This window comes from Wyeomyia smithii, chromosome 2, assembly GCF_029784165.1.
Source record: "Wyeomyia smithii strain HCP4-BCI-WySm-NY-G18 chromosome 2, ASM2978416v1, whole genome shotgun sequence".
Taxonomy (NCBI): Eukaryota; Metazoa; Arthropoda; class Insecta; order Diptera; family Culicidae; genus Wyeomyia; species Wyeomyia smithii.
The window spans coordinates 174,744,364-174,757,383 of NC_073695.1; the positions used below are offsets into that span (position 1 = coordinate 174,744,364).

At 41.4% G+C, this 13,020-nt stretch overlaps 1 protein-coding gene across 2 annotated transcripts; it reads left to right on the forward strand.

Moving 5' to 3' along the window:
* Positions 1 to 4,023: 4,023 nt before the first annotated feature.
* LOC129723675 (uncharacterized) lies at positions 4,024 to 5,241 on the forward strand. Of its 2 annotated transcripts, none has more exons than XM_055678025.1 (3): positions 4,024 to 4,387; positions 4,454 to 4,576; positions 4,712 to 5,241. In XM_055678025.1, exons 1-3 carry the CDS (start codon positions 4,254 to 4,256, stop codon positions 5,190 to 5,192), a joined length of 738 nt encoding a protein of 245 aa, XP_055534000.1. In that variant the 5' UTR covers positions 4,024 to 4,253; the 3' UTR covers positions 5,193 to 5,241. The 2 variants fall into 2 exon arrangements, with proteins under 2 accessions (XP_055534000.1, XP_055533999.1); XM_055678024.1 differs by having other exon boundaries at positions 4,451 to 4,576; positions 4,712 to 5,240.
* Positions 5,242 to 13,020: the final 7,779 nt, after the last annotated feature.

Sequence of the window (13,020 nt, forward strand, 5' to 3'; positions counted from 1 at the left end):
CAATAGTTGCTGTTTTTTTGGATCTGAAACGCGCTTTTGAAACAATTTCTAGGCCCTTTGGAATTTCGAGTACTGCATTCAGATGGTTTGAAAGCTATTTGTCTGACAGAACTCAAAGGACTGTTTTTAATGATTCTGTATCTGATCCCGTGGAGAATGATCTTGGAGTTCCACAGGGGAGTGTATTAGGGCCCCTTTTGTTTATTATGTATATAAATGACATGCGGCGAGTTTTACGTTTTTGTGACATAAATCTTTTTGCCTATGACACCGTGTTGTTCATTGCAGCTATAAATTTAGAAGAAGCTGTTTCACACTTGAATGAAGATTTACGTTCTCTAAGCAGATGGCTGAAGTATAAGCTATTGAAATTGAATATTGATAAAACGAAATTTATGATTTTCTCGCGCACCGTGGTAAATGACGATGTTTCTGTTATAATAGATGATGAGACAATTGGTCGCGTTCGGGAGATTAAATATCTTGGTGTGATTATTGATGACAACCTAAAGTTCAACGCTCACATTGACAATGTCATCAAGAAAATTACCAAGAAGTATGGAATATTATGCCGTTTGAAAAACGAATTAACAATTAGTAGTAAAATACAGCTATACAAGTCAATCATCTCGCCCCATTTGGATTTTTGCCCTACCTTTTTGTATTTGGCCAATAACACACAATTATTGAGGTTACAGCGTTTACAGAATAGAATAATGCGTTTGATTTTAAATTGTGATAGATTAACTTCCTCTGCTTTTATGTTGGACGCTTTGCAATGGTTATCCGTGAAGCAACGAATTGTTTATTTGTCTATGGTGTTCATTTTTAAAATAATTAATGGTTTGCTACCTCAATATTTGTGTGATCGAATTGAAAGAGGAAGAGATTTTCATAGATATAACACTAGAAACGCGGATGAAATAAGAACACCTTTCTTTTTAACCAGAGCTTTACAGAATTCATTATTTCATAAAGGTATAATTTTTTTCAATTCGATGCCAAGACATGTTAAACGTGCACCAACACTTGCGGAGTTCAAGAGACAATGTATTTCACACGTGAAAGTTTCTGTTGTACAGAACGAAATTTAAAAGCTTTTAACAATGACGAGAGTTTATATGACGAAGTTTAAACAACGGATTTATTTTGGATGAAATATTTATTTTTGAAACCTATTTATTTATTGATTGTTTGATTGAAGCCTGCAACTGCAGTTTTTTACGAACGGATATGATTGTGTTGTAAAATTTTATTTATATTTTATATTGGATCTTTTTGTAACATATAATGACAAAACTACTGTGTTCGTCGCGGTGGTGATGATGGATTTTTTTTCCTTTATGTTGTTGTAGCTTAAAAAAAATAATTGAAAGTGACTACATAAGTTTGAGCCTCGCGCGCGGAAGTCAGATATAAATGGATTACAAATTTAAATTTACAATTTAAACTTAAATTGTTATTTGAATGCTTAGAGAATATACATTAGTAGTTGTGGTTAGTCTGACTGAAGGTCATGAAAACCCTGTGCTAGCTTTGTGTAGCTCTACAGCAATTCACGTCTTTACCGATGTGAATCAAGTAAACAGTTTTTGAAGAAGTTTATATCTGGCAATGGAATCAGTTCGTTTTTTTTTTGTATAACTGATTGAAATTTTGATTACATTAATTATCTATAGATAAATCGTCCAGCTCAAACCTTTGTAGGGGTATGTGGCGGGACCATCATCATCATCAACTGGTTTCGGGTTTTGCGTGCTCGCTAGCAGTAGCAGTTTTCTGCTGTGTTTTCGCTTCATTAGCTTCACTTTTTAAAACTTATCCTGTATAACTGTCCAGTTGGCTCCTAAAAACATATTGACACATGATGCTTGTAGGTAATTGTCCTGCGAAAACTTTTCTAAAGACCGTAAGGTGCTACGATGCTTGTAGAAAAAGTATTCAACCCAAACTGACTGAATGTCTGACGAACGGCTCACCATTGAATTTTTCCAGCAATACTGCTACTGCATGCTGCTATTGCAAACTTGCTTAGGAATGAAAAACAAATTTCGCGTGGAATTAAGCTTGAAAGTGTAATTTTTGCTCATGGTTTCTTCGGTGAAGCCTCCCAGATAAATTACACGCGATATCATTTCTTATCACATGGTTGAATTGGCAACAGCAGCATGCTGCAGCAGTATTGCTAGAAAAATTCAATGGTGAGCTGTTCGTCAGATATTCAATCAGTTTGAGGGCACCAACTTTTTCTACAAGCATTGTAGCGCCTTACGGTCTTGAGAAGAGTTTTTCCCAGGAAAAATTTCCAACAAATATCAGGTATCGAAATATTTTTGGGAGCCAACTGGACATCGCTAGAAAATAAGTTTTGAAAAAGTGTATTTTCCCATATAAAATCGTATGGAAACTTTAAAAATCGGGCGCAAATATATAGTTTCACCGATAGATCTGAAAATTTACCCAGTTGTTGTAGGACTTATAAGGAACATGAAAAGTGCATGGGAGCGAAAAAATAACACCATCACTTTTTTCCCATATAACCGTGTCCCAGTCTAATGAGCATAAATGTCTGTTCTCTGTGGAAAAGATGTAAATATCTGCGAATCAATAAAATTTACACATGGATTCTGAAAATCTGTGTTTTGCAGACAAATCTGCACATCCAGTATCCCTCTCTGTGCGTTCGTATCGCCAGCACACACACACACACTCAGACACAAAAACACAAAGATACACACACACACACACACACACACACACACACACACAAACACACAAAGATACACACACACACACACACACACACACAAAGATACACACACACACAGACACACACGCACACACACATACACACATACACACACGTACACATACACACAAACACACGCTCTAGCATACGTCAGTTCCACCTTAATTCAAAAGACTGCGCCGCCAAAACTGTCGCTCGAATTCAGACGGAGTTCCCAGTCTTCTTGATACGATATTTTTGATGATAAGCATTGGACTTTTCCAATGCTTATCATCAAAACAGTGCAACAAAAAATGTGATCACACTGTGCAACAAAAGATTTACTTTTATTCTGCCTTGGCTTCTATGCACGATTTTTTATGTATTTTGACGCAAAAACAAATTTCCACGAGTTTGAACACATTTCACCTTAAGGGACAACAGTGGCGCCATTTTGATTTTTTGAAAAATCGGAAATTCTCGATGTTGAATATCAAAGTTCTAAGAGTTTGTCCACATATTAGCATTTTCTTACCCATCTTAAAAAAACAGATCTTAAATCGGACAAAAACTGAGCTCAAAACGGTGATTCTACGAAAATGGTTTTGGCATGGTTCCAGAATGTTGATATATGGCTTCAAAACGAAATAGCATCGAAAAAACAACGAAAATTCCCGATTTCTTGAAAATTCAAAATGGTGCCACTGTTGCCCCTTAAGTTGAAATGTGTTCAAACTCGGGGAAAGTTGTTTTTGCGTCAAAATACATGAAAAAATTATGCATAGAAGTCAAGACAAAAAACTGTGGCACTGTGTTAATAATATTAATTGAATAATTGTGATAGAGCCACTAATTCTAACACCGTAAAATTTATTAGGATGGAGAGGCACAAGAGAGAGAGTGTGTTTACTATTAATGAATACAAAAAACTGATTCGAATTAATTCAAATAATTCCAGTAGTGCTGAGTTGTATAAATGCCCTTTCGAAAGAAATAGAACAGACTCCTGCAATGGGCTGGTCTCTGTAGAATCGATACGGCGCGTCAGAACTAACCACCTGAACCCGAGTATATCTAGTGAATTTGCAAGTGAAGATGCTGTCAGTATAAACATTCCGCGATTGGGACGCCCTTGTTACATATTGATAAGAAATCCTTTTGATTGCTGATGTACGTTTGATAACGGAAATTGAATAGCACATTATAGGGCAAATAAAGACACTCGAAATATTGCATAGAGAAGGCTTTTATCATTTTAAAGATAGAAACATTTGTTCGATGCCTTAGGTATTGCTCAGTTCAGTTTCTCGTACGCATGTGGAAGGTTTAGACGTTAGAAAATATTCAAAGTTTTCGTATCAATGATAACTTGTGCTGTTTATCTTATCATTTGTTTTGAGTAGCTATGATATCATAAATTGCTCATTTCTAATTGATCACTTCGAATATAGTAGAAATTTATGACTAAGTGTTACGCCTTAATCAGATGCACAAGCTCAATGGACGATCCATAAATAACTGAGCAATGGAACTACAGAATCAAATTTACTTATTAATAGCCATATTTGGTGGCATCTCCGCGCTACTACTAGTGCTTATTGTGATTTTAGCCATTTATGTGATTAGTATTAGGAAATTGGTGACCGCCCAAGAATCTGAGTAATAAACAAATTAGCTATAGTTTAAAAAGATGTATTGTAATATAATTGATTCATGTTAAAGCAGGAAGAAGTACGAAAACTATGGATTTGAGCACGAAGCAGTGGCACGCAATATTACCGACGATTTAAGATCCATGAAGTCGGAGGGCATTCAACGACCGCCGTATAAGAGTAATCTCGCAAAACCGTAAGCATTGAGAAAACAAGCAGAAAATATATCTAGAACAAAGTGACCATAATTGTGAGATCACAAGTGATGCATTCGGTTTACAAATTGGCATTGCATTGTATAAATGATAACATGGGTTTTATTTTATTGTAGTCGTAACGACAGCACAGGAATACCGATGAATGATCGACGTAAGGACAAGAAGCAATCTGCTGGTAATCGTGGAAATAATGATCGTAAACGTCAACAATCGGAGAGCGGCGATACGTCAGGGCGGGACGTCGATAGCGCTTTCGATAACGAGATAAACAATATGTTCGATATCGATTATTACGACGATGATGATCACGATAGTGTAGTAAGTGTTGATAGAAATCCTCGATACAACCAGAAACCGCGCCATCAAGCTCCTCCACCACCAATGTCGACGGCAGGGTTGGCAAATGGTGGAAATCGCAGCAGGAATCTGAATCAGAATCATAGCGGTAATAATACCAGCAGACATCATTCTGGCAACCGGCAGCAGCATGGGAATAGACCAGCCGGTAGAAACGAACATCTAGGCTCTGCGTATCATCCGGGAGACGCGCATGAAGGAAAGACATACTTCAATGAAAGAGGTATGCATTATTAATGTACTTGTAAATATACAAACTAAATAAAAACATATTACATGTTATAAACTCAACTGAAATCATGATTTGTTACTTAATGCATCTCCATTGTGCTGTTTTTTAGAAAAAGTTTATTCTACAGAAGTTCGAGTCTATCCGTATTTTTCGCATTTCAAACAAAACAATCGGTTTCACATTCGAATCTCTTCTTTATCGACCAAGTATGTATAGCGAAGCTTCTTTATACTCGACCTTCTGCTTTTGAAAAACAGAACTCGCTGCCAACTGTTAAGTGTAAAAGGCACAATTGACACTAATAGCACCTACTTAGGACATACGTAGCACTGGCGAAGAAATCTTCCAAAAATTATGGTTTAGAATTGAGTAGTTAATGAGGACGACCTGCGTAACATTGCATGCAACACACTCGAAGAATGCTCCAATAATTTTATAAGTAACTTTTTGACAGTTTCTCGAGGGATTTTGTTGAGGCTCGAGTAGCGCCGAAAAAAGAAAATGAATTTCGTTCATTATTTGTCGAGAAGTTTGTGAGCAACCAGCATTGCTTGTATGTATCAAGAAATAATCGCCAGTGTGACGTAGATTTTTTATATGTATTAATAGTCACTTGAGCCGGGATTCGAACACACGATGACTAGCTTGTTAGACCATTTTACCTCGAGACTAGCTAGGAGAAGCAAGATAGGAAAAGAATGACCAGAGATAACGTCGCTTCATCTTCTGCTTGAAAGATTGGGGAAAAACAACTAGACGAAGTAGGTTATTTAGGGACTTATAGACAGGTAAATTGTTAGGATGAAAAAATACGCGTGCAAATCAAATGGGAATCACAACGGTACTTATAACGGGAGTCACTTCACTGTGAAATATATTTCACTTTCACGCTCACTTCACTTTTTGAGACCTATTCCCGATTCCGTCTAAAGTCAAGTGACAAAAGTTAGCTCCGTGAAGCGAGAGTGACAGTGAAGTGAAAATGAGAATGAGCAAGTGAAAAGAGGAAGTTTCCCAGCTCAAAAACGTCCTAGAAAGAAGACCTTTCCACCTAAAGAAAGTTGACTATTCTACCTAGAGTCAAATGGCAAAAATTAGTTCCGTGAAGTGAGATTGACAGCGAAGTGAAAATGACAATACAACAAATGAAAAGAAGGAGTTTCCCAGCTCAAAAAAGTCCCAGAAGTTGACTTAAAAAAAAAAATTTCACGAGATAACATCAGATCTTGACGTTTTATGCATTACTAAGATATTTGGCATTAAAAAAAATTTTCGATATCGACCATTGCCGGTGCCTTTCGTCATCGAAGTTGAAAAAGTGAAACTTTGACCGCTTTGAGGCACTACTTCCCTAAGACCGATTAAGCTGATATTTTATATGAGGACATTTTTCGAGAAGACAAAATATTTGAAAACTAAACGAAATTCGAGGCTAAATTTTTCCCTTACGTTCTATTGGCTGCTGCTCATAAATTTGTAAGTATCAGAGAGTCGATTTAGAAAAAAATGATTCGTCTTGTTACTGAAAAGTAAATCCGATATATATTATCATTAGATCACAATTCACTCGATTTTTAAGCATTTCCCATCCTCGTGAAATCAATTTACCGTTCATTTGAAAATGATTCATTTTGAGAATGGTCGTGAAATAATTCCACGCGAAACGTCACTTTTTTCCGTTTTTACTTCAGTGATATGACACTCTCAATAACCCAGAATTCACGACAGATGACACTTTGCAACGTTTTTCTCACTTTCGTGAGTATCGTAATAGGACTGTATTCACCTCAGTCTGATTTCGCGTTCGTTGTGTCGCGCTTGCAGGCACGACTCAGACTGATTTTGGTCTCGATCACACAGGTCTATAAAAGTTATCAGCGTCAACAGAACAGAACAGAGGAGTCAGTGTGTGATGAGACATTTCTTTCAGTCGTATAAATGTCGCTTGCAAGGTAGTGTGTGTAGTTAGGGATGAGCAATCGAATAAGTCGGCAGTGGAATGTGATACGTATATAGATTTTGGAACAGTGCCACCGTCCCCGTAGTTTAGTTGGTTAAAACACCATGCCAGAGACAGGGAGATTGCGGGTTCAAGTCCAGCCTGGATGCGGTATATTTTTCCAAATCTGTATCATATTTTCAGTTCGAATATTTTTCGCTTCCCCTGCTGCACACATTGTCTGCCTCAATGAACGGCCGACAAAATTATATAACTCGTAAATCGGAAATGTACTGCGTGCGCAGAAGCGGCAGCGGATAGTAGCAGCGGTATTGGTGACAGCATCAGTGGTAGGTGTACCGGCATTACTTCTTCATGCAGTAAAAAGTTGCCGTTGTGCGGTAGATGCAGCATTAGTGGTAGGTGCATTGATTTTATTCTTTTTCTAGCGTTTTTCCCGAATTTTGTAATGTGGTAATAGTGTAGAAGTTCCCGTGGTGTTGGTGCTTAGGTGGAGATAGTTGGGAATAATTTCAAGTGTTGATGAATTCCTTTATCTTGGTACGCTTGTGACATGTGATAACGATATGAGCCGTGAAGTGAAACGACGAGTTGCAGCTGCAAACAGGGCCTTCTACGGACTACGTAACCAGCTAAGATCCCGTGGTTTGCAAACTCGAACGAAACTAGTGCTGTATAGGACGGCCCTAGACCGGTGAACGGTCCGTTTGCCAACAAAGTAAAGTAAATTAAGTAAGTGTGGCAATAATATGCCGAATTTTTGAAAATCAGCAACTTTTTTCGATTCCAGGAGACAACGATCATTGATTACGATTTTAAGGTTAAACGTGAAGTGACGAGAGAAATCCTGTAGGCTTTGTAACCTTAAGCTGCTCAATAAAATTGGATCTTCGTGGAACACTTAGAACATCAAACTTGATCATAATTATGTTATTATTTTTTGCAAACTCATCATATAGTGGTAATAAAAACTGATGAGTAGATTTGGGTAATTTTTTGCATGTAGTAACCACAGGGACATCAAATGGTGAGTTGACAACCTAGAAGGAGCGTCAAACATAGCTTCGGCCCTCACAAGTTCCTATCTCACACCTCCACGAGTCATATGATTACACTAGACTGCCGGTTGAAACATGGATACAACTGGTTGGTGTTGCCTGGGCAATGTTGTCATCCGACAATAGCTAAGTGAGAAGGTGCGACGCGATCATTGGCGCGTTAACCATATACCGGCGGTGGAGGAAATGCTTTGCCAACCCGAGCGTCTGTTCACCAAGATGGTGCGGCTCGAAACAGCGTCTGATCTCCATGCTAGGAGCGGCTGATCAACGTCCTGGGACTCTAAACAGAGCTGACACGATGGTCCCCCGGCGAGACAGGGGGTTGGGGAAGGCCCAACGAGCCGCCCCGGAAAACAACATGTTACAAACAACGTAAGAGATAATACGGATCGGAACAATCGGCATGGACCTAGGCAACGAAATAAGGACTACGATTGGAAACTTGGGATATGGAACTGCAAATCGCTCTGCTTTCCAGGATGCGACAGGATAATTTATGACGAGCTACATCCAACTTCGAAGTCGTAGCGCTGCAGGAACTTTGTTGGACAGGACAGAAGGTATGGATAAGCGGGCACCGGGCGGCTACTTTCTACCAGAGTTGTGGTACCACCAGCGAGCTGGGAACTGGGTAAGATGTGCCAACGCGTGATAGGGTGGCAGCCGATCAACGCAAGGATGTGCAAGTTGAGGATAAAGGGCCGGTTCTTCAACTACAGCATCATCAACGTGCACTGCCCACATGAAGGAAGACCCGACGACGAGAAGGAAGCGTTCTACGCGCAGCTGGAGCAGGTCTACGATAGCTGCCCGCGACGGGACGTGAAGATCGTTATTGGGGACTTGAATGCTAAGGTAGGACGGGAGGCAATGTACAGACCGGTAATCGGACCAGATAGCCTGCATGCCGTGTCTAATGATAACGGCCATCGGTGCGTAAACTTTGCGGCCTCCCGTGGTATGGTAGTTCGAAGTACCTTTTTCCCCCGCAAAGGTATCCACAAATCCACCTGGAGATCACCCGACCAACAGACAGAGAACCAAATCGACCACGTTTTAATCGACAGCAGGTTTTTCTCCGATATCATCAACGTTCGCACCTACCCCAGTGCGAATATAGATTCGAACCACTACCTAGTAGCTGTGTGCATGCGCTCAAAACTATCGACGGTGTATAACACCCACCGAAGTCGAACGCCGCGACCAAATATTGAGCAACTGCGGGACGCCGAGGCTGCACAGGAATACGCGTAGCAGCTGGAGGCAGTGCTACCTACGGAAGAGCAGCTTGGCGCAGCTACCCTTGAAGATGGCTGAAAAAGCATCCGATCCGCCATAGGTAACACTGCAGTAGCGCTACTAGGTACAAGGGCCCCGAATCATAGAAATGACTGGTTTGACGGCGAATGCAAACAGTTAGTCGAGGAGAAGAATGCAGCACGGGCGAGAATGCTGCAACACCGTACGAGAACGAACGTGGAACGATACCGACAGGCACGGAACAGCCAAAACTCAGTCCTCCGAAGTAAGAAGCGCCAGCTCGAGGACCGAGATCGCGTAGCGATGGAAGAGCTGTACCAAGCTAACGACACTCGGAAGTTCTACGAGAAGCTGAACAGCTCCCGCAAAGGCTTTGTGCCGCAAGCCGATATGTGCAGGAGCTTGGACGGCAACCTCCTAACAGACGAGTGTGAAGTGATCGAAAGGTGGAGGCAGCACTTCGACGAGCATCTAAACGGCGATGCAGTAGCGCGAGGACGGTATGGCAATTGATCTTGGTGCACGAGCAGAAGACATCAGAATTCCAGCCCCCGATCTTCTGGAGGTGGAGGAGGAGATTGGTCGGCTGAAAAACAATAAAGCTGCTGGAGTGGACCAACTTCCCAGCGAGCTATTGAAATACGGTGGAGAAAACACTGGCTAGAGCCGTGCACTGGGTCATTGTCAAGGTTTGGGAGAAAGAACGAGTACCGGAGGAGTGGATGGAGGGTATTGTATGTCCCATCTACAAAAAGGGCGACAAACTGGAGTGCTGCAATTACCGGGCAATCACTCTGTTGAACGCCGCCTACAAGTTACTCTCCCAAATACTTTGCCGTCGACTATCACCATTTGCGAAGCAGTTCGTGGGGCACTACCAGGCGGGATTTATGGGTGCCCGCGCCACCACGGATCAGATATTCGCGGTACGGCAGGTTATGCAGAAATGCCGCGAATATAACGTGCCCACACATCATTTGTTCATCGATTTTAAATCGGCGTACGACACAATCGATCGGGACAAGCTATGGCAAATTATGCACGACTACGGATTTCCGGACAAACTGACGCGGTTGCTCAAAGCGACGTTGGATCGAGTGATGTGTGCAATTCGAGTTTCGGGGGCACTCTCGAGCCCCTTCGAAACCCGAAGAGGTCTAAGGCAAGGTGATGGTCTCTCGTGCCTACTGTTTAACATTGCCCTGGAAGGTGTCATTAGAAGAGCGGGGATTAACACGAGTGGCACGATATTCCAAAAGTCGGTTCAACTGTTTGGTTTCGCCGACGATATTGACATTGTGGCTCGGACCTTTGTGAAGATGGCGGATACGTACATCGAACTAAAGGCTGAAGCCAAACGGATTGGACTGGTCATCAATGCATCGAAGACGAAGTATATGAAAGGAAGGGGTTCACGAGAGGACAGTGCTAACCTCCCACCTCGAGTTCAAATTGGTGGTGATAAAATCGAGGTGGTTGATGAGTTCGTGTATCTGGTCTCACTGGTAACTGCCGACAACGATACCAGCAGAGAAATTCAACGGCGCATTATGGCAGGGAATCGTGCATACTTTGGTCTCCGGAGGACGCTCCGATCGAGTAGAATTCGTCGCCGCACCAAGTTAACCATCGACAAGACGCTGATCAGACCGGTAGTCCTCTACGGGCATGAGACATGGACTATGCTTGTGGAGGATCAACGCGCCCTTGCGGTCTTCGAGCGGAAGGTGTTGCGTACCATTTTCGGTGGACTGCAGATGGAAAACGGAGTGTGGAAAAGGCGAATGAACCACGAACTGCAGGAGCTGCTTGGGGAGCCATCTATCGTTCACACCGCTAAGATAGGCAGGTTGCGGTGGGCTGGGCATGTTGTAAGGATGTCAGACGACCGCCCGGTAAAGATGGTTCTTGAAACCAATCCGTCAGGGACGAGACGGAGAGGTGCACAGCGGGCAAGGTGGATCGATCAGGTGGAAGACGACCTGCGGACCCTACGCCAGAGGGGATTCACTGCTGTCAAATTTCATATATGTGTGCGTTATCGCAGATCAACTCTGGTTCATGACGTTTGTTGGTCCGTGATTTGAACTATGAACAATAATGGGGGAAAATCACTACACAACACTTTTATGAAAGTTTACCGCGGTTTCTCGAGTTTTGATAAAAAAACGTTCCAATTCTATAATATTTCATATCGATCATTTTCATGACCAAAAGGAACAAAAACCAAAACAAACGCCATGTTGTCGAATATGTTGGTTACACGATGTTTGACAGGTAGATCCCCCCTGCCCTACGCAGACTGCAGAGCTGGCGAGCTGCAGCCATGGACCGAGTGGAATGGAGACGACTCTTACGTACAGCAAAGGCCACACCACGGCTTGGGACTGTTTGGTAAGGTGAGGTAACCACAGACTAACAGACGTATTTGCATGGATTAACCACAGACTAACAGACGTAACACTGGAACCTAGCTCCATCGCCACAAAAAAAAACGTTCATTTCAAATTTTCGATCAAATAACAGTCATCGCGCGAAAACGTCGTCTGGGGCGCTGTCATGCAGTCTGATACATATTTTATAGTTCCCCATTTGACACATGCAGTAACGCTGGCGCTGATGTCGAAATACACGACGCAGTGCGACAAGACAGCAGATGGTGCTAGTGTTACTAACGTAAAGTACTGGAATCATCCAAACGATGATTTTATTGAAAATTTGTTCGACGTGTTATGTCTGTTAGTCTGTGAAGTAACATTCCTTATAATAAAGTTTTAATTTAGTCATAGTCGGCTGAAAAGAAGTTTCAGTACACTTTTCCATTGTTTGACAAAGTGTAATTTTTGTAATCGAGACTACGAATTATGTGTGCGAATAAATATTCAAATATTGTTTCTGTCCACAACGAAAGCAACATTTTGTTGTTTTTCTTCATCTGCTTCCAGCTGTTGAACTATCAATAATTATCGATAGTTATCGATAGTATCAGGGAATTATCCATAACTATCGATAGCCATTTCAGTCGATATTTCCCATCCCTAGAGACTGTGTTATAAAGAGATACGCAAAGAAAAAAGCAGCACAGACAAACAGACGTGCCTCTTCGAACAAAAATCCTGAAATATCTTCGTCCTTATTCGAAACGTTACACTCATGCGTCACCATGTGAGTTTATTGCCTACTAACTTTTTTTGGTAAACGGTTTTTGTCTTTGCTAATGGGTGTCCACATAAGCGGCATTACTGATGGTTTTTGTCTTTGATAATGAAAAGGCACACTTGCTTATAGCGACACTTGCGGCATTATTGCCCACTAAGCAAAATTTTAAAATTATCGTTATTTTTCTGGTCGATGAAATCGTCATAGAGTGGCACGTCTGTTTTTCTGTGAAAGCATAAAATATGGCAACCAACCCCCCCCACACATTTATTTTCGCATGACTTTTCATACGCACTAGAAAGTGTTATAATTTGTCGGAACTTTGTTAGGATATATTACTGAGTTTCAAACTTGTTCATACAAAAATGCAATTTTCAATGCATCACTCATAAT